This window comes from Coffea eugenioides, chromosome 6, assembly GCF_003713205.1.
Source record: "Coffea eugenioides isolate CCC68of chromosome 6, Ceug_1.0, whole genome shotgun sequence".
In the NCBI taxonomy this organism is placed as follows: domain Eukaryota; kingdom Viridiplantae; phylum Streptophyta; class Magnoliopsida; order Gentianales; family Rubiaceae; genus Coffea; species Coffea eugenioides.
The window spans coordinates 50,688,872-50,714,831 of record NC_040040.1 but is presented as its reverse complement, the minus strand read 5'-3'; the positions used below and the strand labels follow the sequence as shown (position 1 = coordinate 50,714,831).

At 36.2% G+C, this 25,960-nt stretch overlaps 1 protein-coding gene across 1 annotated transcript; it reads right to left on the bottom strand.

The window, feature by feature from the left end:
• Positions 1-4,425: 4,425 nt before the first annotated feature.
• Positions 4,426-8,160, bottom strand: LOC113774383 (putative disease resistance RPP13-like protein 1). The gene has a single exon (XM_027318926.1). The coding sequence runs from the start codon at positions 8,158-8,160 to the stop codon at positions 4,426-4,428; it is 3,735 nt and encodes a 1,244-aa protein (XP_027174727.1).
• Between the last annotated feature and the right edge of the window lie 17,800 nt (positions 8,161-25,960).

Genomic DNA, 25,960 nt, shown 5'->3' with positions numbered 1-25,960 from the left:
AACCAAATCAGTGAATTGTGAAAATAATAAATAAATAAATTAAAGAGAAAGAAGAAGAAGGCAACCCAGTCAATTAATTAGAGAGAGAATGAAAAGAGTAATTAGTGGACAATGGGGCCAACAAGATCAATGAGAATATATGGGTTGACTAATTAAGGATAATATTAGTATTTAAATAAAAATTGCTATGGCAGGAAGATTATCGTTCTGCTAGCATTGCCACCTACTTTAACATGATGCTCAGGTTTATCCACAATGGACCACTCTATGGAGAGGTACCCAAGAGCGTTTTCACTTTGCCTCAATTCTTAGTTGTGTAAGTATATCGACCGTATACCTGGTAATTGAGTGGGTTGGACGGGTTTTGGGTGGGTTAATATTGAGTTTTCATTTAAATGGGTTACATCCCGCTCAACTTTAGATTGGGTTAATTTTGGGTTGGGTCATATTGGGTTAACTCAAACCCATGATCCAAATATGACCCAATATATTAATTAATAGATTTTGATACATGACTTGTAAATGGACCTTTGTGAGCTTCTAAAATATCTTTCAGACCATGACCAATACCCCCAGTTGGTCCTATACATGTGACCTGCTATCAGGAAAAGAATTGCAATAGCTAAATGGTGGTGTGCAATATCTGTCATTTTCACATACAATAAAAAAAAATTTCACACAAATAAACATATTTTCAAATAGATAAACATATTTTCACACACTAAAACACTCACAGATACAAACACACACTCACTTCTTAAGTTCTTTTGAAATACTTTATTTTGACACATACAAACACACTAAAATACACTTGTGGATTGTTAACTTACCATACTTTGTGGGATCATTAATCCTATCAAGGAGCCAATCATAGAAATTGGAGTTGCAGTATTTGAAACCCTTGAGCAGGAGTTCAAGATTGGGGAGGACAGCCTGTAGAGCATTGTTATGTGCAAATGCTAGAGCACTAGATTGTTCAAAACAGCCAGCATGGTGGCCTTTAGGATTGAGAACTCGGAGGGCTGGCAAGCAACCCAAGGGGCATAACCTCAGAAATCCAAATTTTCTGGCTCCGCGATCATACAACTCCTAAATTGAATAAAGCACGTGTTTACTTTCATTATTATTTCTTGTTTTTTTATTTTAATTTGTCTATTTATTTTTTTCTTAAGTTGGGTAATGGGTACCCAACATAAATACCCAAACCGCCCAAAATATATGTGGGTTTTTATTACCCAACCCAAAATTGACCCAAAACCCAACTTACCCAACCTAACCTCTCAAATTAGTGGATGGGTTGGGTGAGTTGTTGGATTTTGGGCATAATTGCTAGGTCGATTCGACCGCAATCAGTTTTTGTTTTTTCAAATTTTGAAAAAGATCAAATTTTTATTCTAATTATCTAAAACATCTCCTGCAGGCGCTTGAATAACAATTCATTTAAGGGATAATTTCAGAAACCTCTCTTGAGGTTTTTAACAATTTCACTGACCTCGCTTGAGGTTTACAAAATTACACTAACCTCTCCTAAGGTTATGGTTTTAATAACAAAATCAATCCAAGCTAGAAAAAGTACCATTAAAAAGTACATGATCATATAGGTGCTGTTCTTTCCTCGCAAAAGGTGCCATCAATGTTTGATGTAAAAAAGATCCGTCGCTTTTGTTTAAATTAAGTATTACAAAATTTCCATATGGAGAAGAGAATATTCTAAAACTTAAAAAAGAAATGTGGATATAAGAGCTAAGTTTATAAAGTTGGGGGGCAATATAATTAAGATAGATAATTTTACAAAATTGAGGTGAGGGGGGTGGGGAAGGGGCAAATAAGGTACAAAATGAAAGATTCAATAAATATTCGAGTCTATGATGTAATTTTTTAAAAATTGAGGGGGAAAATTACCAACCCTCAAAGACACATGGCTCCGCCCCTGCTTCTACTTACCTAGTTAATTTGGATGATATAATTCCATCCTCTTTCCCCTTCTCAGCCTCTTTCTGCAATTTTCTGTATTGCAGCTTAACTGGGAATCCAGTATGCAGTGGTTCTCTACCAAATACGAGTTTCTGTCCTCCTTTGCAACATCCTACAAAGGCATGAAGAAAATGGAGCAGTTGCATCTTTCTTTTCATCAAAAACTGTAGCTTCTGAGAAATTGACATAAAATCAAGTTTTACAAACCTTTGTTTAATAAAATATTTAATCACATAATTTCATGATTATCACACCTTATGTGCTACACTATTCTTGTGCAAGAAATCTGTCGTATTGCAAAACAGCATGCGCTAGCTATGTGTTTTGTTAGTTCTTCATCCATTGAACAAAATCTTGACTAGAGTCACTGCCAGAACCTGAACACGAAGATTTGCTGGGCCAAGACTGTTAAAGTTGTATAATTCTAAGGAGTAATCAAGCATTTTTGTAAAAACCTTTGGGGTGTAAAGCCAATTTTTTAAGGGTATAAGTGAAATTTTTACTATCTTAAGAGGATATAAAAGAATTTTTAAAATCTTGGGGAGACAAAGTTTGATTTCTAAAAATATATGTGTGGGAATTTAAATTTTGGAAGGGCATACCCGCTTTCTTTCTTTCTTCTTACTTCTCTGGTCCTTTTTTTTTTTTTCTAACAAGGTTTTTGTGAGGCCCCTATCCCACACCGGAAGGGCCAGAAGGAAAGGAATGATTTAATAGTTTGGGTTATGGACTATTGAAAAATTTGGGTTAAATAATTTGACCCATGGTTTCACCTCTCAAGTTATTCGACCCAATCTTTGGGTCCATGTCATGACAGTTGATATTAAAGTCAGAGGCCCTTGGATTATGACAGGTATTACAAGGACTCAAAATCCTTGAGCGGGGGTCACTGTGAGGGGCCCCTGTCCTGGATCCGAGGTGGGAGAAAGAAAGGAAAGGTATTATAGCTTGGAGCCATGGCTATTGAATAACTTGGATTAATCATTTTGAACACGTGGCTTTAGTTACGTGTTAATCTACTAATAAGCACTTGGCCCAAATTTATGCATCTAAACCTAAATCCAATTTTTACGTGTTGATACGAGGAAGTCCATGGTTTAAAACCCCACATACCAAAATCGATCGTGGGACAAATTTACCATCAACCATTAATAGGCATTAGAAATAGATAATTGGTTATACATAATAGATTAAATAATATATAATATATGTAATAAATGTTGTTAGATTGGCAGGCAGGAATTCAATGGCTGAGCACATATTGTTACTCCAATAGTAATTTTGTGAATCAAGTTAGAAGGTTGGTGGATGACGCCTTAGTGTGGTGGTTAATGTTGAAACCCAAATAATTAGACATTTTGAATTTAAGTACTCCCTCTGTTTCATTTTGATAATCTTGGTTTTTTTTTCACATAATTTAAGAAAAATTAGTTAATTTGTGAAAAAGTAAATCTAGCATATTAGTTTTCTAAAATACCCTTGTATTAATATTAGGAGTATGACTAATCACTGTAACAACAATACTATGAAAGGTCACACCATTCAAGGCATGAATCCAAATAATTAATGAATAAAGTAGATTATACTCATTGATCATAAAGTACATTAAATAAGGGTGTTTTAGAGAAATTATAAGTTAATTATATTTTTCAATTGAAAAATGGACTATAATTTGGAATAGATGTAAAAGAAAAACAAAACTATCAAATGAGATAGAGGGAGTATCATTTTGTGTAGGATAATCCTAATTATATGTTATGTTTTTATCCCACCATATGTTGGTCATCAGTTTTGATTTGAAGAGCAAGAGATATAGTTGTGTTTAGCTATTTGTGGGTTATCAGCTGTAATTTGGGGAAGAAGAAATATAGTTGTGTTTAGCTCTGCCAAATGCGTTGCTTCAGCAATAGTCCAAGCTATCATTAGAAACATTTGCTATACTATTGCTTCCCGGAAGAATGTCAGCAGAACGAAGGAAAAGTAGGACTTGGTCATGAGCTGAGTGGGGGAAATTCTTGTGCTTTTTAGTCTTAGCTATTATCTTTTCCACCAAACTTCTCCCTAGACTTTGCATGCCAAGTTGGTTGTTCTGATGTGTTTGAAGTTTCTTGCGGAACTCTTTTCTGCAAGCTTATTTCCTATTATTTATAGTTTTGCCGACAAAAAGAGTGGATTAACATTTCTCATACCTGGGATTTTTTTAGACTAGCAAGCATAGATATGTGACACGTGAAAATAAAATTAAAATTTTAATGAAAATTATGCTACGTGCACAAATATTACAAACTAACAATACCCTGAGGTGTGAAAGCTAGCAAACAGGATTAAACAACATAACCTTTTGCTAATGAGCTTCAACAATAGCAGTGAAAAGAAGTTACAAAATGGATTCAATTTGTAAATCAAAGGCATATATACTACAAAGTAAGCATCCAGCATGATCTGACCCTATCACGGGACAAATTCACCATCCACCATTAAACAGGAGATGTGTGCAACCTTGCGCCAGTCTTGGCCAGTTGCGCAATCTAAATGGGGTTTTAACAATGGACAGTCATAGACTATGAGCTGCGAGAGAGATCTTGGAAGCCCCTCTTTAGGCAGCGACTGCAGGTGATGGCATCCCCAAATGCACAGAGTTTCAAGAGATATCAGCTGTTTAAGGCTCTTATAATTCAGGGCTTCCAGATTATGAAGAAAATATATGCGAAGAACTCTGAGAGTTGAAGGCAGCAACCAATCCTCAGGAAACAACTGCTGATGGGTTTCACCAATCATGAGTTCTCTGAGGGAGGGAAGGGTCTGCAGATTCCACTCCCTTCTTCTGCTCATCAGTATTTCGCAGTTGTAGATTTCAAGGGTTTCCAGGCTGAAAGGCAAACCCTCTTCTGGGAAGCATTCAATTTCGGGACAATTCCACATGTACAAAAGTCGAAGAGATGGGAGGAGCGATCGCATCCCTTTTGGTAGTAACTTGAGTTTCTTGCAGCCATAGAGCATTATCCACGTTAGGTTTGCAGCAGGCAATCCTTCTTGCAGGAAAGACCTCAGATTTCCACAGCCCCATAATAAAATGGAACCAAGTGATGCAAGATTTTCACTCCCGTGTTCAAATGACAAGGACTCCAAGCCTTCACAGTCTTGAATTTCAAGATCACGAATCTTCTGTAGCAAACCAAGTGAGAGGTCCTTCAGCGTGTCGCCAGCACCAGCCTCTCTTATCCTTAATTGCTCAAGAGACCCAAAGAAGCAATCCTTTGGAAGGAACTGCAATTGCGGACATCCAGATATTTTAAGGGTTTTCAAGCTAGCTGGCAGGCGCCCCATGTCAAGGGGCATGGACCAAATAGATGTCAATCTTGGACAATTCCCAATCTCAAAGTCTTCAAGACCAGTTAACTTTTTGAGCTCAGATGTGAAGTCCTCCAAACTGGGCATATTGGAGATTTTCAATATCTTGAGAGAATAGAGATCCAAGGAATTAAACATACTGAATCGACCATCTGAAAGTACAAGACCTGGGCATCCAGAAAGCTCAAATTCTCTCACTGACAAAAGCTGCTTGGGAAGATCACCAACCAACTTAGGGCAATTAATTATGTGGAGCTCTTGAAGGCCACAAAACACACCCTTTCTGGGCACAAGCCAGTCCTTCCATTCAGGCATTTCTTCAATTCTCAATATTTGGAGAGATTGAAATATTTCAAAGACAGAACCATTCCCATAAAACTGCATGTCGATTATTGAAATTTTACCCATATCGGCAATTGTGAGAAACTTCAAAGAAGGCAGCTGCCCGAGAGCTGGTAAGCAAAAGCAATTTGAACATCTGGAGAGGATCACTGATACGACGTTGTGGAATGACTGGTCTGCAAGCCAATCCGGAAATCTTGTCCCTCCATATCCTTTGACTTCAAGACGTTTTATTCTTGAACTAGGTTGTAGCTTTTGAAGAATATCTATTGCCTCTTGAGAATCATCAGCAGTGCCATTCCATTCTAGCGACAGATCTTCAAGATGCTTTTTTCCTTTCATATTGGCCAATGTAGCATCAAGCCCATTACCAGCATTTTCTAGCCCAGAAACAGTTAATTTCCCACGAAGATTACAAAGTTTGCCTAGATCTTCAATCATTAGGCCAGGATCCTTGTTACAAACAAAAGTCGTCAGGACTTGAAGACATTTCAGTTCACCAATTTGTGCTGGCAATTTTTTCAATGGAGTTCCTGTAATATCAAGGTGGCGCAAGTTGATTAATTTTCCCATATCATCAGGCAACTCCTCCAGATTCTTACAGTCTGAAAGCAACAAGGTCTGCAGATTATAGAAGGTACATACCCAATCAGGTAGATTTTCTATATTTGTGAGAGAGAGATTTAGGAGTCGCAGTTGTTTCAAACGCTGAATTGAATCAGGCAAATAAGGGAGTGAATAACCAGCCAAAGACAGCACCCTTAAAGAGCTCAAATTGGGCACTATTTCATGCAAAAAATTTTTACTAATAGGACGGATGTATAGCTTATCCTTCCGTATTGGAAGGAATGTCCTCAAATGTGTGGCCTGCCTCAACTGCTTGAATTTCTCGTATACATCCCAAAAGCCGCAAGTATACGAGAAATGTCTTACTTTATTTACTAGGCTCTGTTGCTGGTGATGATCTTCTAGCCTGACATAATACTTCCCTGAAACAGAGTTTGCCAAATCATTGATGAGATCATGCATGTAGAAACTATCATCACTTGACTTTTGAAAAAATGCTCTCTGCCTTAATTCACAGAAGTACTCATCACCTACATCTTCAATCCTTTTATTATTTCCAGGGTGCTCCAAAAGATCGTTGGCCATCCACAGTAGAATTAGTTCTTCCTTTTTGAATTTGTAATCTTTGTGAAATAATGCACAGTAAGCAAAGCACCTTTTCAAATGCGAGTGCATATGAATGTAGCTCAACCTCAAGGCAGGTAGGATGCCATCTTTGCTATTGGACTGACACCATTCATCACTATTGAAGATGTCCTCCCACTCTTTAAATGTCCCTTTTGATCCCAAGAGTCCTCCAGCAACTTTAGCAGCCAAAGGCAGTCCTTTGCACTTCTTTACTATCTCCTTACCTATCACCTCAAGTTCTTGATTTCTCATGGAATCTTCATTCCTGAATGCATGCTTCTCAAACAAAGACCAGCAATCTTCGTCTGATATCAAATCCAAAAAATGAATAGGCCCATTACGAATCATTAGTGCAACTCTTTCATCACGTGTTGTCACTATGATCTTGCTCCCTTGTTTCCCACTACTGAAAGGACTCTTCAGCATCTCCCAGTCACTGTAGCTACTGTTCCATACATCATCCAGAACAAAAAGGAACTTCTTCCCGATTAGACTTTGCTGCAACTTTACCTGAAGGGAGCTCAAGGTTTCCATAGATTCACACAGTGATCCTAATCCCTCAAGCAGTGATTTTGTTATCTTAATAACGTCGTGCTCCTCAGACACGCAGACCCAAGCTATAACGTCAAAATGTACCTTCACACGCTTATCATTGCAAACCAGCTGTGCAACAGTGGTCTTCCCAATCCCACCCATCCCAACAATTGGGATCACAGTATTACCTTTTCCCCGTCTATCATCACACAAAAGTATTTTAATCATCTTCTCTTTATCATCATCTCTACCATATACACCATTTTCATCAATTGAAGAAATTGAACAATCTCTACGAGACTGTTTATTCACCTCAATCTTTACTGTTCCTAGGATTTTTAACTTTTGTACAAGTTCCTCTAGTAAATCAACTAGTTCTGCTATCTTAGGCGTAATATCCTGAAGGAACTCATTACTCAAATATGATGTGCAAGTGCTTACCTGGTTGATCATACTTTTTTGCTCATGCTCCACTCTTACTTTTAAAGCTTCCGTGCTTATCTGATCCAGCAAGTCATCTGCGTCATAAACTGCATCTTGAAGCTCATCCATCCACTTCTCATCATATCCAGCCTGCTTACTTTCAGCATCATTCAGCACGGCCTGGGCCAACCACAGATTCCTCTTTAGCTTGTTCAAAATTTTATCATCATGCTTTCGTTCCCCAAACAGATTCAGGAACTCACGTGAAGCCACTCTGTCAAGCGCCACTTGAAGGAAAGCAGATAAAGCAGAACTTCCAAATGATATAGCAGCAGCATCCATTTCTCCTGAAAGAAGGAACAGAAAACATTCGTAAGAAGAAAATGAACAGAGCAAAGCGAGAAGAGTTGAGCAGATTCTATGTGGTATTACCTTAATTTGTTGGTTTTGTGCTTTTAGAGTTGCACTTGAGCTTTCTCTTGTATGTTGTTCTTTGTCTTCAGTGTTAACAAGTTCTTACTAACCAAAAAGAAAGAAGGTATACAGTAGTTTTGTTGGAAGACGAAAGCCATTGAAAAACAAAACGACTTGGGCAACCAGGCCAAGAACAAAAAAGGTTAAATTATAAATAACCCCTTGTAGTTTCATTTATTATCACATAACTCTCCTAACATTTTAAAATATCCACTTCATCCCCTAAAGTTTCATGTAAGGGAAAATCGTTCAAAACGTCCCTCACATTTTGCAAAATGACTTTTTTCATCCCTCACTTTTAAAAATGTATTTTTACATCCCTTACAAATTCACATTGATCAAATTTGATCATTATTTAGGTTTTCGACTAATTTTTTGTAGGAATCCACCACGTGCCTTGCACGTGATCATTTTTTAAGGGCAAAATTGTCACATCAAATTTTACATCATCCAATCCATAGTCTCTCACATTTCACAAAATGAAATTTTTTGTCCCTCACATTTCACAAAATAAATTTTTTCATCCCTCATTATACATGTGTACGAATAACTTTTTTTTAAACTAATGTATATATCTATTTGATCTCACATGAACAATACAAATAGCATGCAATATATCTCTATTTGATTTCTCCTGAATGTGTTCATGTGAAATTAAAATAGATATATACAGGAGTTTAAAAAAAATTGTTAGTTTTTCACTCATGTTCATTCTTTTTACTTGAAAATTGAAAACAAAGAAGACATTTAATTCTAAACATTATCAAGTTTTTATATCGAATTAAATTTGGACAAAAAAATTAAACAAAGGAAAAGTATGATAAAAAGAAGTAAGTAATTGACACTTTCAAATTTTAAAATAATTATAAGGCAAGAAATTCGACTGTTGGTCTTAAAAGTAACGAATAAAAATTTCAGATTTAAACTGCAATTTGTTAACATGACTATAAAATTCGAATTAACACCTATTAATTAGATACTCTTATTAAACAACTCAATAAATGAATTATTACTAAAATAGAAAATGTTATGAATATTGAATAGATTTACATGGTGAAATCACACATATATATATATGTTTAAAACAAAATTATTAGATTTAAACCCATGTATATATCGATCTGTTTAGGTGAAATCAAATAGAGATATATTACATATTATTTGTACTGTTTAGATGAAATCAAATAGATATATACATGAATTAAAAAAAAACTATTCGTACACGTGATCAATGAGAGATAAAAAAATTCATTTTGTGAAATATGAGAGATGAAAAAATTTATTTTGTGAAATGTAAGGGATGAAACAATTCATTTTGTGAAATGTAAGGGACTATACATAGATTATGTAAATTTTGATTTGATAATTTTGCTCCTAATAAATGATCACATGCAAGGCATGTGATGAATTCCGGCTAAAAACTAGTCGGAAACCTAGATAGGGACCAAATTTGACCAATGTAAATTTGTAAGGGACGTAAAAGTACACTTTTAAAAGTAAGGGACAAAAAAAGTCATTTTACAAAATGTGAGGGACGTTTTGAACGATTTTCCCTTCATGTAAAATAGAAATTTGATGGAATAGTTTATGCGACATCGTTAGTTAAAATACTAGTAGTGCCTCTAATTAAATGTTAAATCAAACCACGATTTAATCATCTTATATAAAACTACTGGGAGAATTACATGAATAAATGCAGAATCATAGAGAGTAAAATGAATATTTATGCAAACCATAAGGGATTAAGTAGATATTATCATATTATCATATGCACTTTTGGAGCACATCTCGTGTAATTGCCATAACTGATTGTACAATCCTACCATTTTCTAATTTACATAAAATCATATGGGAATTATATGGATATTTTGAAACTTTAGAAGTCATCTGACATAATGCAAAATGACAAGGGGTGTTCTATGTAATTTACCCAAAAAATGACCAAGTAAAACTTTTGATATTTTTATGTAAAACTTTTGATTCTTGCTCAAATAATAATAATAATAATAATAATAATAAAACTTTAGATTCCATTTGTAGGAGGGCCATAAGTGTTAAACAGTATATAAGTGTCTTTTATTTAGAAGTTGCAGAGGAGTTTACAAAGATATCAAGAGTTATAAAGAAAGTCCTATGGCCGGCAATGAGCATACTTTTAACCTTAGAAGACTTGGACTTGCAATAATGAAGCCAAAGTAAACCCGATAATATATTGTAGATGATCAAGAAAACTAAAATACGCTGGAAGTCAAATACCAAACGAAGCTGTCACTGTTGTTTGTAGGAATCCAAATGAAAATGATAATCCAAAATGCCAGAATATGCCATCCAGTTATATGATTTTAATGCATGAAAAGTACTGGTCACCTATCTTACAAATGTAGTGCATTAAGTAATAAAGGCATACAACTACTTTTTTTCTTCATAAGATGTTCCATGATTTGACTATTTTAAACTGCAAGTGCTCCGAAGTTTCGCTCAAAAGCGTTGGAAGTTCACCTTCTGACTTCCATGACAAAATAAGGCTAGTTTTTACCCTCTTTTTCCAATGTGTAGAACCCAAAAATTCTAACACAAATATATGGGAGACATATTTCATAAAATCAATGTATATGGGGAGACAATTAACACACAATAATATGTGTGGGAGAAAATGAATAATACTAATAATAATCTATTAATCACATCATAAGAACAAAACTCTCATTCATTCACTCTTCTCAGCTAAAGACAATAATATGACTTCCAATTTATAGACTAGATGACTTGATAAACAAGTCTTAGACCACAAGAAATTTTCTAATAAGATACTGATTTCTAAACAATAAAACTGCCATAATTTGACTCTAATAGAATTACTAAAACCCTAACTTGACTAAAATACTACTAAATAATAATATGAAAATTTTTAATTTTGAGTTTTGATTTAATATGCCAACACAATGAGTTAAAGCTTTTGCTTTTGTTATGGAAAGTTGTCATTTGTCTTTGCATATGTAGTTGAAAGTTGAAAGCTACATGGAAAATAATATGAAGCACGAAAAAAATGGATCTTTGGTTCGGAGCAAAAAAATCCCATTCCTGCTGCTACTAGAGAATGATTAAATTAACTTAAAATGTCAGATCAAAGGTTTTCTCATTTATCACTAGAGTCCCTAAAGTCATATTTTTAAATGTTTTACACCCAATATTTTGCTACCACTCATCTTTCAGCGGAGCACAGACTCCTCTCTCAAGAAATTTCTAAACTGGTCCATCTCCTAAAATATTCTGATAGCAACACTAACTAGTTAACTAACAAACTTGAGACCATAGACCTGTTCAATCGACATGGCACAACATAATAGGCCCTTAGAAGTTCCATGCAAAAGCAAGGAAAGTGCCTTGCTTTTGATAGTTTATCTGGTTAACAGGAAATCTATCCTGCGGGTTGCATTGCTAACCGCAAAAGTCCATGATCCTGATGTCTTAAGCTATGGCTGTCACGTCTCACAATTGGAACACAACGCTGTCATGCCTTATTTTAAACCGAGTACACAAGACTCAAAATCACATGAGTAGCTACATTCATTCACAGAATAATTTGTATCTTCAATTACATTTATCATTCAGCGTTATCTTTTTCTTCTTTGCTAGCTACAAGTGGAATTGGACAAAAAGGATTACGGTTTGGTGCAATTGGCTGGAGTACTTGTTCTATTTCTTTTAGTATTTGGTTTACATTATTTATGTACATTTGAGTCTTCATATTTCAAATTTGGTGCTCATGAACTAAATCAACGCATAGAACAAAGTTTTAAAGTGCATGCCAAATCATTCAAGAAGTGAAACAACTGCACTTGCCAACTAACTAATTAATTAAATGCATTACTCAACATATTCCCCCCTTATTGTCCTATTTTTGGACTTTGAACCTCTCTCAAAAATAGTTGAATTTGTCTTTTGGAAGTGCTTTGGTAAAGATGTCTGCAACTTGATCTTTATTCTTGTAAAATTTCAACTCAACTTCATCATTTTCAATTGCATCTTGAATAAAATGGTGCTTGATAGCAATGTGGAGAATTCTACTATGATAAACTAGATTTTTGGCATCACAAAACATCACCGTAGCTTCCTTTTGCTTCTCATAAATGTTTTCAAGAATTCTCCTCATTAAGCCAAATGACTAGCGATGTTGTCAAACTTGCAGACACATATCTAATTTTAACAAATGATTGTACCATGTTTTGTTGCTTCTTTGATATCTAAGAAAATACTCCAAAACCAAGTGAAAGACAATAGTTTGGAGTGCTCTTCAAGTTAAAAAAACAAGGCATATTAGCCCCTTCGAATAGTTTTGGTTAAGCATCAAATAGTTAACTAATTTCCTAACAAAGATTAGCAACGCTATCCTTCTAACAATTTACATAAACCAACAATAGTTAACTAACTTTATTTGTTAAGAATTACATATTATTTACAAATTTTGCTAACTTTATTTATTGTAATTATTGCTGTCCTCATCATTATTAATCGATTTAAAGTTTAATAAACTAAAAACAAAAAGTATAAAAGTAGACATTAATCCAATAGGAATAAGAAAAATATTTTAAAAATAAAAGGGAGTTTTTCATGCTTTTATTACTAAATATACTTGCACAGTCAACAATACCTATTTTTTTATCAATTGGAAAAAAAATACTGCCATATTTTGTTTGTTTACTTTTTACTAGTATGAAATATGGGAATACATATTTATTTTTTACTTTTTGACATCTTTTTAATGTGGACACTAATATATTATATAATAAAGGGAAAAAGTCTCTTTTATTTTTCCTTAAAATTTTTTTACTCATGTTGGATTAAGGTTTATAATCTATATACTACTTTCGATTTATCACATTTTTTTAATGTTAAAACCATGTACACAAGCGAGGAATGTTAGTCCTAAATTTTATTAATAAATTAAAATTAAAAGAAAAGGAACATAAACTTGACCTCCAGAGGTACGTGAATAATTTATCAAAATGAAAGGAAAAACTTAAATGTACTTGGACTTCTTTCGCAAAGATGGAAAATCTAATCTATCGACTCTAACTTCTCCTCTAACCATTCATGGAGGTTGATTATTGTAAGCACCAAATTTTTCTCAAAAATTTTGTTGATTTTTTATTGTATCTTTATACTATTGGTTAGGTAATATTTTTTCATTTTTTGTATTATTTTGTAGGAAAAAGAAGAAGAAATGGAATTTTAAAATATTATTCATTTTTAGCCCAATGCAAAAAAAAAACCCAATCAAAATTTTCTCCAAAGCCCAACGCAAAATCCATCAAAAGGCCTGGAAGAGAAAGAAAACAAGAAAGGCTCGTCGGCCCATTTCTTTGGTTTTCTTAAAAAAAAAAAAAAAAAATTTTGCTGCAATTTCACCCGCTTCTTCTCCATTTTGCAGCAACGCAAAAAACGGTACAAGGCGACGGACATCTGGTTTTTGAGGCAGCCAAAATTTTTTTTTTCTTCTTATCTCTCTCTCCAAGTTTAGCAAGTACTTGGACACCTAATCATCAAAAAATCTAGCAAGAGACAGCTATCAAAAATCATCAAAATGGATCAAAACAGCCCACATGAACCCTTTTTTTTTTCTCTTTTTGATCCCAACCATTCATTTTAGCAAAGAACGCGACTTTTAGAAGGGGAGAGGTGAGAAAAGTCGGCAAAAACAACAAAAAGAGAGAAAACGGGAGAGAGAGAAAAAGCAGAAATTTTCTGAAAAATTCGTGAGTAGGGCTGATGATTCAGCCTAATTTCTGCTCAAAATCCAATTTCAATTGTAGTCCTTTAGGTGATTTTTTGTTTCCGCACCATCTAAATTCATCAAGCAACAACTTTCATTCAGAGAAATTTTATAAAAAATGTCTATAGGTTCTTTGAATTTGGGCTTAAAGTCCTAGCTTCGCCAGCTCTTGAAATCTGTCACAAGAAGCTATCAGTTTCATCTTTCATCATTCGGATCCACTTTTCCTTAGATTTACCACATTCTTTCAACTCCATAAAGCATCCAAGGTAGCTTATTTCATTTCTTTCCTTTTCATAATATTTAGATCCACACTAGATCTATTGGCTGCACTTGTTTGTTTTCTTTTTTCTGCTGTTTTCCTCTTCTTGTTGCAGTCCATTAGTTTAGATTCTTATCACATAATCTTGTTTTAAATCATGCATTGATGTTTGGGTTGTATGATCTTGTGTATTTGGAACATGATGTGAATCTGTTGTAGTCATTTTTGTAAGTTTCCTGAGTTTGCCGAATCTTCAAATTCCTTTAGAGTTCGTGGACATTGCATGGTTTGATAGGGAATGTTTGTATCTTGCCCCCTTAATTTTGGTATAATTGTACTAAGGCCCAAAAATTTGAGAAAAATGAATCAATTCCTTCTGATTTTCTTTTATATGTTTCATGTATGCTATGAGTGAATTATTTCTAGTCTTTAGAATATAATTAGAGCTTAAATAATTTTGTTGGATTTAGATTACTTAATTAGATATCTTCTTTTGAGTCGGAAAAAATTAGATATCTTCTTTTGCTTTTGGGATTTATGAAAATGATTTAAGAAATGGGCTGATGTATTATACTGGATCTGGTTGGTTAAATCGTCGGATTTTGACACGTGGATTTGCTTTTATTTTCTTCAGGTTTATCACATGGTTTAGAATCTAAAGCCCAACATTTTTGGTTGAATGTATGTTTATCGAATGATCGTGTTAGGCGGTTTCTTTCAATAGGGCAGATCTGCTTATTTCCTTTTGGATCAAAATGGCCCAACATGGTTTTTAGTGTGGAATCAGAAACCAACTTTGCAATTTGACGTCTAATCTTTTGAATAATTTTATTATGGCCCTACAATTTTGAATTCTTTCATTTAGGACCTTAATTTAATTATATTTTGGTCTCTAAACTTTATTTTTCCTTGATTTTGACCTCTAATCTTTTAAAAATTATAATTTGACCTTAAAAACTTTTAATTTTTGCAAATGAGTCCCTAATAGTTTTGATTTCTTAGTTACAATTCTTCATCTTCTTTAATTGTTAATCATGGTTTATTTGAATGCATTTAATTAGTAAATTTTAGAAATTTAATGTTTATTCATATTTTTTTTATAATAATAAAGTGAGTTTATTGTATGTTTATGTTTTTCTTTAAATTGTTCATTAAATTAGTGTCTTGACCATTTTGTTGATTTTGGAGTATAAAGAGAACAAACTCTACCTCATTTAGCCACTACTTCAAGGGAGATACCCACTATTATTTTAATCTTTTTTATGTGCTCCTATATGTTTTATGTGTAATTGCATGTTTTAAGTACTTTTCTTTTATTTACTCATTTTATTCATTTTAAGCTCTTATTTATTTAATTTTGATATTTATTTGGGGGGCATTTAAATGCCAAATTGTATTAAATAGATTTTCCCCTTTTGCTCAAGAAAAATTTATTTAGATAGACAAATGTAATAGATAAATTTATTATTTTTAAAAATTCCCCTTCTACATTGTAGTTAGGGGCCCCAATATAATAGTTGGTTTTTATTTACTTGCATGCTTATGTGCTTGTGTGCTTATGTGTTTATTCGCTTTTTTTAGAGTTTTGCATTTAGATGTTATGTCTATATGCTATGTGCTCTACATGCTCTATATATTTTATGTGTTTATTAACTTTAATTATGTTTTATATATTTTATTTATTTATAATAAGTGCATGGCGTCAACACGCTAATCCAATGCTAGTTGTAGCTTTTCTCCGCGATTTTTCACTAGTCCAACGTTAGTGAGAACTTGTAGAAGCTTGTTAGTCCAATGTTAGACCCTTTAGGCCATCGATAAGCTAGATTCATACTTTGGTGTGACATTTATTCCATCTCATACATTTTTTTTCTATTTTTAGGTTATTTTCATTTGTATGATATTTTTCTACTATTATTTCCTTACCCTATATATGTTTGGATCATATCATTTAGACTTGCATTTCATGTAGATCATGTAGATCATTTAGACCATTTGCTTGTTTTAGGAGAGTTATCCTTAGAATATGGAAAATGGACGAATATAGCTTTTTAATTTTAGCTCACTCTTACCCCCTCTATAAGAAGGAAAATTGTGTCACGAATTTTAGCATTCCATAACCATTATGTTACATTCTTCTCTTTTAGATCATGTATATTTATTTATATAGCATAATTTTCTATTTTTATTTGAGTCTCATCTTTTTGCATATTCGTGAACTTTTCAAGGGATCATTTTTAGGATTTACAATTAATGTGATTTGCGCTAATTAAATCTCGAAGAGAAATTTCGTCCCTCTTGATACCCCCTGTTGGTTTGAGTTTTATCTCACGAACCATTTCCCAAACCCAATAAAATAAATAGTTGGTGGGATAAAACCCAAACCCAACACCCCCTAGGTATAGGTTTACATCCATATAGAAGCATCCAAATGTGATAAATTTTATAAGTTAGATTAAGAAAATTTTTGACTAAATCTTGCAACTAGTTTCGACTAGGTTGAAAGGGTGCCTTAAATCAAAATCTTTGTCATCCCTTTCTTCAATCGTGGCTCCCGAAATCTTTTCTCTCATTTTCAAAGACCTGGAGTCATCTAAAAGGGTTTTATTTACTTCTTTTTATTTTCAAATATTTTGGGTGATTTGGTACACCTAAACTCGATACCAAGTAGCATGTTATCATTTTTCATTAGTCAAATTAGTCAACTGGTAAAAGCTTATTGAAAACTATAGAATAGGTCTGACATGTCTTATTTTCATATTTTGAGGACAAAATAAACATGAAATGAAACTTTAGGAGGCAAAGTGAACATTCGCCATACCTATATTTGGTTTGGAGAGATTATTTAGAACAAAATCTAAAACTAGAGAGATGTAAAGACACTTTAAAAAGTCGAGAGACAGAATAGGATTATGGGAAAAAGTTAAGGCACTATGAAAGTTGTTAGATCTGGTCCCAGGAAATTAACTAATGAGAATAATAAGATTCTTGGCAATCTAATAAAGACAATAACAAAACAAATAAATTAACCAAAGCGAAGAGGTAGCATATTTACTATAACAAAAAGAGAGTACAAGACCCTAGGATATAATTGACAGGTGCCGAACCTGTGCAATAATAATAAAAATCTACTCGAGAAAAATACAGATTTTGTATATAACGGTGAGTAGGGTCGAATCCACAGGGACTGGGGATAATTCGTTTCTTCTAGAGTCCAAAGTATGGGGGGTTTTTGGATCAAATACTAACTAAATAAATTAACTGCAAAAAATAATTGATTAAGAGAAATAATTAAAAGAAACTCTAGCCAAGGGTACACTTCAGAAATGGTTCATGCACTGATCATCGATTCACAGATAATTCCACATTTATTAATAGATTGGTTATAGTTGTCATACACGCGATAAACAACCAACCCTTCCTTAATTTATCGATAGTCAAGGTACGACCGTTAACTATTTCCCTAACCCAAAAACAATCCTAGGTACGACCGTAAGATTTAATTTCTAGATTGCATTAATAATTAGAAAGGCCCAATCCTAACTAACAAACACGCTATGAGGGTTTGTTTAAATTAGATCGTATGTTTCCTTGACATAAACCCAATTACGCCAGTTGCTACTGAGATAGAGATAACGAACAATTACGGATTCAATTACCCCTAACTAGCAAAATAGCCTACATGAATAATTAATTATTGCGCACTAACCAATCATTCACACGAGCTATAGCAATTAAAAACAGGAAACATATAAATATCAATAAATGAAGAAAATAATTAAAATAATTTAGATCTCACAGTAATTACCGAACCAAATTTTCAATTGTCCCTTGACCAGAATTAAGAAACTAGTTCTCCATTAATGGAGAACCAGCCGTGCGAAAATAAAACAATCCCAGCTTTTCTAATGTTTTCTCCCTTCCCAAAAGTCGGCTGCGTAGAGAAAGTCAAAAGGAAAAGAAGGCGTCTGACAGGGAGACCCAGACGTGAATCTGGCTTTTCCTTTTTATATTCTCCAAGTAGCGCCCCAGCAGCAATGTTTTGAAAACCGGACCGGACCGGCCGGTTCGACCGGTTGAACCGCGAACCGGCCATGGCACCGGTCCGGTTCAATGACATTGTTGACTTTGCTAGAAACCCGGTCAAAGACCGGTTGAACCGTGAAAACCGCCGAACCGGATTGAACCGGCGGTTTTCCGGTTTTCAGCTTTCCCTCTCCCTTTTTTTTTTTTTTTTTTAAGTTTTGCAAAATGCAACAATCAAGATTCGAACCCAAGACCTTTGTAATAAAAGACCAATGTATTAACCGTTGCACCATCACATCTTATTAGTTTTTTTTGATAACTTATTTATATAAAGCAAATACTCATATTTCTTTTTTCCATTTTTCTTACAAAATCTCATCCCCTCATGGCTCTTTCTTTTTAATTTTCAACTCTCTCTCTCTATCATCTTTTCTTTTGTCACTCCCTTTTTAATCAAACCTCTTTATTTTTAATTTATTAATGTTTTCTTCCATCTTTTAATTTTGTTTTTGTCCATTAAATTGAAAAAAGTTAAAAAAGAATTTTTTTTAACCCAAATTATTTAATGCCACAACCACTCACTTTTATCTTATTTTTTGTTTCTTATCAAGTTTACATTTCTATTTTCGATTTTCTTGATTTCCTTCGAACTCCAAATTTTCTTTTTTAAATTGCAATATCTAAATCTCAAAACGTAAATTAAAATTTAAATTCATAATATCTAAATTCTCAGATACATGAATTTTGTATAATTTCAAAATATTGTGATATTTTGGGGTTGGATTTAGATATAATTGAAATTGAGATGAAATTTATTTGTTTTAACTTATAATTTAAAAAATTTATTTTTAAAAATCCAAGTTATTAAAAAATAGTAAACTTTCCATCATATAAAATATTAAATTAGTCCATTACATGTCTTATTTTGTACATATATATATATTTATATAAATTATTTTTTAAAAAATTCATTGAACCGAGGTTGAACCGGTCCGACCGGTTGAACCTCGACCCTTTCACTTCACCGGTTCAATTAACGGTCCGATTTTTAAAACATTGCCCAGCAGAGAAGTAAAAACGTCTGGGAGTTAGGCTTTGTCTAAGGGTCCTGATCCCATGCATCTGGTTCACGTGGACCCAACTTCTTAATTGGCCCTGCTGCTACCAATCCCGCGAGTCCGTCTTTTTCTCTTCTTTGCTTTGTTTTCTCCCAAATTAGCCAAAGCCCCAAATACAAAGGTCCACCACCGTGGCTTTCTCTCCATGGTCCCCACATAGCAAAGCCAAACGGAAATTCATGCCAAGCCAAGCAGACCTACTAGGAGTCTAATACTTCCCCCTTTTTCCTTTTAGTAGCCACGAAATTGAAGGAATTGATTTTCCTAATTTTTAGCTTTTTGAAACCAAATAGACTTCCTCCTAATCTTCCGTTAATAATCCATGTAGGCTCCCTTTTGAATTAGAAAACTCTTGAAAAATCAGATCTTTTATTTCTTTTTGCTCCACCTTCCTACAATTAGTACCAAATACCAAATATAAGTAGAATCGATCAATTAAAATAATATTTGGTATAATAAAAGAGGAAAATAATCATAGAATTAATGGCAAAAATACAACCCATCAATAATTCCAAGGCTCAAAGGCACCTAAAATTGAAAACATAAAATAGCCTAAATAACACACAATGCTTAGAGACCCAAAAAGCCCATAAGTTGCTCTTTTGGTTAGATGTCTAACCAAATTTCCTCTCAAATTAGGGAGTGGATTCTCTAAAACTCTCTTGAATTGGTGTATATGGCACTTTTGCTAGTGCTCTTAGCACACTTTAACTCATTTAAATCCACTATATTTATAACCAGCAAAAAGGGAGACTTCTTTATAAAACATCTGATGTAGGATACAAAGACAAACTCAACAAATCTCCGTCTTGGCGTGTATCCAATATTAATAAATAGCAAATAGCACATGTGCTCCACCTTCTCCATAAAAGTCCCAACGAATCCTAACGAACCACAAAAGTCCCAACAAACCCCAACGAGCCACCAACAAATCAATATGCAAAAGTCTCAACGGCTTCCAATGGGCCAAAACTCACAAAAGATTCAACAAATCCTAACGGGTTAAAAACATGAATATAGTAATCTTACTCCACCTTCTTCACAAAAGTTTTAATGAGTTCCAACGTGCCAAATACTTCTTCTTCAAAACCCAACTGAACTCCAACAAAAAATTTTCTTCACTCTCTATGGCGCTTAGCCTATTATCGTCATCACGAATGCAAAGTCTAACGTTTTGATACCAATTTATTAGGTCTGTGATAAGTGTTTATTATATGTGTTTTTAAGTGGTGTTTTATGTGTATTTTTGGTATAAAGTAGGAGTTTTAAGATGTAACTTGCTCTCTAAGCTTCTAAAGTTTGCAAGTTTCACTTAAGCAATTTAAAGTGCAAATTTGGTTATATTTGCAGGAATTGAAAAGAGTTATCAACATTGGATTGAGACAGATACACTTCAACTCCATTAGAGTTTGATTCAACGATGATTTGGAAAAGAAATAGGTTATTCAATGCAAATTTTATTGGAGCAATGCATGAACACAAATGTGACATCTTGTCTTGGATCTTAAAATTGAATTGGAGCAGAAAAGCAAAAAAACGCAACAAGAAAGAAAACGCGTCCTTGCATACGCAGGCTTAGGTTGCGTATTCGGAGCCGGCATATTATACTCTATTTTTCTACAACTTATTCTATTTTCACACTGCTTTTCAGCTCAATTCTAGCTCAGAATTTCAACCACACATGCTCAAGATTCCTTAGGGAAGAGAACAGGAACTTTATGTCATACCATTTACCACTTTTTGACTCTCCTAACAATATATATATATATATATAAGAATCATCGAAGAAAGAGGGAGTTAGTCATTAGAGAGAGTTATTATCATATTTTAATAAAAGAGTTTAGTTTTAGTCTTTTCTTATTCTCTGTAACTAAGAACTTGTAAGAAACTCTTGGAGAATTAAGCCTGTGTAATGCTACCTGAGGTAAAAATCACATACCGTAATCTGGTGGCGGTGCTCCATTCATTTCTTTTGGTCTTACTGTCATTTCCTCCTCCCAGACTCATGAACAACTCCACTATCACCGATTCTTCAAGATTTTGCATCCAATTTGCTGGTTTTATGCACAATGTTAGGTCTGGTTTTTTGTTCTCGTTTCTGGAGACCGAAGAGAAAGAAAGGGGGGGACCATTGCTAATTGTGTTTTGTCTTTGCTACTTAAAAAGTGGGGCACCAGAAAGCTGGAAATAATTTTTTATGGGTTTTCACGCATAAAAAATTGAGAAAAGGATTTTAAATGCCGGCACGTGCTCTCACGTGACTTGTTTCCGGCAAAAAATGAAGAAAATCAGTCAATTGTCCACTTTCGAGCAAAATTGGATCGATTGGGGACCGCATTTGTTCTCCCCAATAGATTGGGGACTAGTTTCGCGCATTTGTAATACATTGGGGACCAAAACTCCAATTCTCCCTAAATTAAAATTAAAAGAAAGAGAACATAAACCTGACCTCCGGAGATACATGAATAATTATCAAAATGAAAGGAAAAACTTAAATGAACTAGGACTTCTTTCGCAAAGATGGAGAATCTAATCTATCGACTCTAACTTCTCCTCCAACCATGCATGGAGGTTGATTACAGTTGAAACTATACAACAATGATGATAATGACAATAATAAGAAATAAATAAGGTTAGCAAAATTTTGTAAACATAAGATAATATTAAGTTTGTTGATTGTTAAAAACTAACTTTGTATTTTCTTATGCAAGTTGATAGAAGGTAATGTTATCATTTTTCATTAGTCAAATTAGTCAACCATTAAAAACTTATTCAAAACTACAAAATAGGTCTAACATGTCTTATTTTCATATTTAGAGGGGAAAATAAACATGAAATGAAACTTCAGGAGGCAAAGTGGAAATTCACCATACCTATATTTGGTTTGTAGGGATCATTTAGAACCAAATCTATAACTAGAGGGATGTAAAGACGCTTTAAAAAGTTGAGACAGAATAGGATTATGGGTAAAAGTTAAGGCACTATGAAAGTCATTTTCCGTTGATAAAATGAACTGATCAACAAGCCACATAGGACGAAAATTGGAGAAAGATCAATGATAAAGCTTGAGCATGATGGCAATCACTTTCATCGTATGCAGAACACAATATAGTTCAAGTGCCGCTGTCTATACGTAGTATAAAACAACCCGAGGAACTCAACCATCTTTGTTGTCTGGTTATAGATTTCTTGAGTTCTGGAAACCTTTGAAAACCTTCCTACGAGTAAATGTTCAAACAAGAATCATTCCAACTTGAGAAGATCTTTTACTGGAATCATTGGTGGTTGGACGGATGTCTTCTCTTTTAATATCTCATAATAGCTATTTTTGCATTCTGTTTTTTCTATTCAATAAAATCTTAAAGAAAATGCTAGTGAGAGTCATTATCATTTTGTCACATAAATTTTATGATCATTTGATTTAGTTGTACATTGATATGCACTTATCTAAACACCAAATCCAAGTGTTGAAAGATGTTTTGTTGCTCAATTTACGGAACTTATGTTCCTTGTTTAATTGATTCATTTTGGACAACTGACATGTGTCTCATTTCATGAGAATTGTTGTTAAACCGAAATTAGGTTCAATCTATTTCGTTTTTGCCCGTAAAATACCTCCACTCAAAATCTTTTCCCAAAACAATATTTGATTCAATTTAGCTAGCAAATTTCGAATTTCGAATACCTCTTTCGTTCCCTTTTCCTTATAACGCCATAATTCTTCTTTCCGTATTCTTTTTTTCTATTTTGTTCCCTTGGGCCGGTAAGATGGTCTCTTTGTCAAGTCCAGACATTGTACATAATTCCAGAAAACCACTGGATCATTTTCCTGTACTTTTGTGTAGGAACCGGTTGTTTGTATGCTAGTAAGTGTTTCCGCGGCTTTAGTATTTCCTTGGCTTCAGAAAAGTAACAATAAACGATTTTCAGCTGCAGATTGAATCGAGAAAACACCACTGGTAAAATCCAGCAAGCCGACTGTAGTGGGGCAAATTTCCCAGTAGCCACATGTCAGTTCGGACATGATGACCTGTCAGCTCGGCCAACCAATCTACGGATACTGTGATATGGCAGCTCGGGCAGAGCAGCTCGGAGTAGAGGGAGGTCAGTTCGGCCGTAGCCGCCGCCTCTCCATGAAGTGGGCCTGATGGGCCGCCGCCTCCGGATCTTTAGGGGTGTCATATGAAACCCTAGAAGGACTCCGAACCCTAAGGGGACTTTGACTCCTATATGGAAACTACTACCCATTAAGCCTATATATACAGCACCATAAGACGACACAAGGTACACCATCTACAGTTCTCTCTACTGTTGTTCTACTCTTGAGCTCTACTGACTTGACCATCGGAGTTATTCCGGGGACTCTAGTCCCGCCGTTGTTCTTTCTTCGCAGCTCAGGCTGCTCGGTCTTCCCCTGTCAGCTCAGCAGCTCCCGACCAGCTCGGCATCAGCTGGCCAGCTCGGGGAACTAGCCCCGTCTGCCCATTTCCAGGTCGGCTCGTTCACCTAACCAGCTCGCCAGCTCGCTCCCACTCAGCTCGCTCAACCCGTCGCAGCTCAGCTCGGATCTTGTTTTTGGCAGCCGCATCAATTGGCGCCGTCTGTGGGAAGCAAGTATTCTCTTTTGCGAAAACATGCCGAAAACTAGATCTCAGAGGAATGTGGACGGATCTAAGGGGAACGAACAGAGTAATCCACCGCACCCCCGTCAAGATCCAATCTTGGAGAATGAAAGGCTTGAGCTCTCACGGATCCCGCCTGAACAACTGGTTCAGACGGTGGCGAAAAACCTACCTACCTTTGAGGCAATCATGAATTACCTCAAGGGGCAGATGGGAGGTCATCATGATCCGGGGCTCAAGTCCCAAGGAGAGGAAGGGGTAGGGCTGTCAGAATCCCGAACAGGGAGCCCTAACCCCCGGCCCAAGCGGGTGTGCCGGGAGCTCACGCGTGAACAGGTCGACGTCGTGGAGCCTTCTCACAAACACTCCCGACCTGAGCACCCGGAGCTCTTCCGAATGTATTCAAGAGGAGAGCTCTCCCAGCGGAGAGAGCCGCACCAGGTGCGGGACGAGCTGGACCTGCTGTTGGATTCTGAGGCGGACAGGTACATCGCCTCTCCCTTTGTCCTTGACATTGAGAACTACCCGCTGCCTGCGAAGTTCAAAATACCGACCATGAAATCCTACGACGCGACTACGGATCCGGAAGATCATCTGTTCACATTCTTGACACAAATGCGCCTACAAACGGCCGCCGATGCAGTTAGATGTAAGACCTTTCCAATGTTCCTGGAGGGAAAGGCACGCCAGTGGTTCCAGGGACTACCCCCCAGGTCAGTTCGGTCCTTCAGCCAGCTCGCGCGATTGTTCTCAGCTCAGTTCATTTCGTCGCGAGCCTTTTCCAAGAGTACTGCTCACCTGATGACAGTTCAGCAAAGGTCCGAGGAATCGCTGCGCGAGTACATGGTCCGATTCAACAACGAGTCCCTCCAGGTCCGGGATCGGGACGATAAGGTCGTCATGGCCGCCTTCATCAACGGACTGCGCAAGCAGAAACTATACACCGAATTCGTAGAGAGACCTCCCAGGTCAGTTCGGGAGATGCTGAATCGAGCTTACGAGAAAGCTAATGCAGAGGAAGCCAATCGCTTGAAAAGCGCACAAGAGAGGTCGGAGAGGCTCGCGTTGAGCTAGCTGAGGCCAAATAGGCCAAAGAAGCTTCTGCGCGAGCTGAGGCCGAGCTGAGGCCCAACAGGCCAGAGAGGCTCCTGCGCGAGCCGAGGTCGTATGGGCCGCAAGGGTCGCCGAGGCCGAGCTGACCTGAGACGCAGCTGAGGCCGAGTTGGTTAGAGACGCAGCTGAGGCCAAGCAGGTCGGAGAAGCTGCCGAGACCGAACAGGTCGGAGAAGCTGCCGAGGTCGTACAGGCCACAAGACTTGTCGAGGCCGGGCTGACCTGAGACGCAGCTGAGGTCGAGCTGGTCAGAGACGCAGCTGAGGCCAAGCAGGTCGGAGAAGCTGCCGAGACCGAACAGGTCGGAGAAGCTGCCGAGGTCGTACAGGTCGCACGAGTTGGTTAGAGACGCAGCTGAGGCCAAGCAGGTCGGAGAAGCTGCCGAGACCGAACAGGTCGGAGAAGCTGCCGAGGTCGTACAGGCCACAAGACTTGTCGAGGCCGGGCTGACCTGAGACGCAGCTGAGGTCGAGCTGGTCAGAGACGCAGCTGAGGCCAAGCAGGTCGGAGAAGCTGCCGAGACCGAACAGGTCGGAGAAGCTGCCGAGGTCGTACAGGTCGCACGAGTTGTCGAGGCCGAGCTGGCCAGAGACGCAGCTGAAGCCGTGCAAGCCGGAGAAGTTGCCGAGGTCATACTGGCCGTAAGAGCCGACGAGGCCGAGCTGGCCAGAGACAGCTGAGGCCGAGCAGGTCGGAGAAGCTGTCGAGGCCAAACAGGTCGTACAGGTCGAAGAAGCCAGGTAGGTTGCTGGAC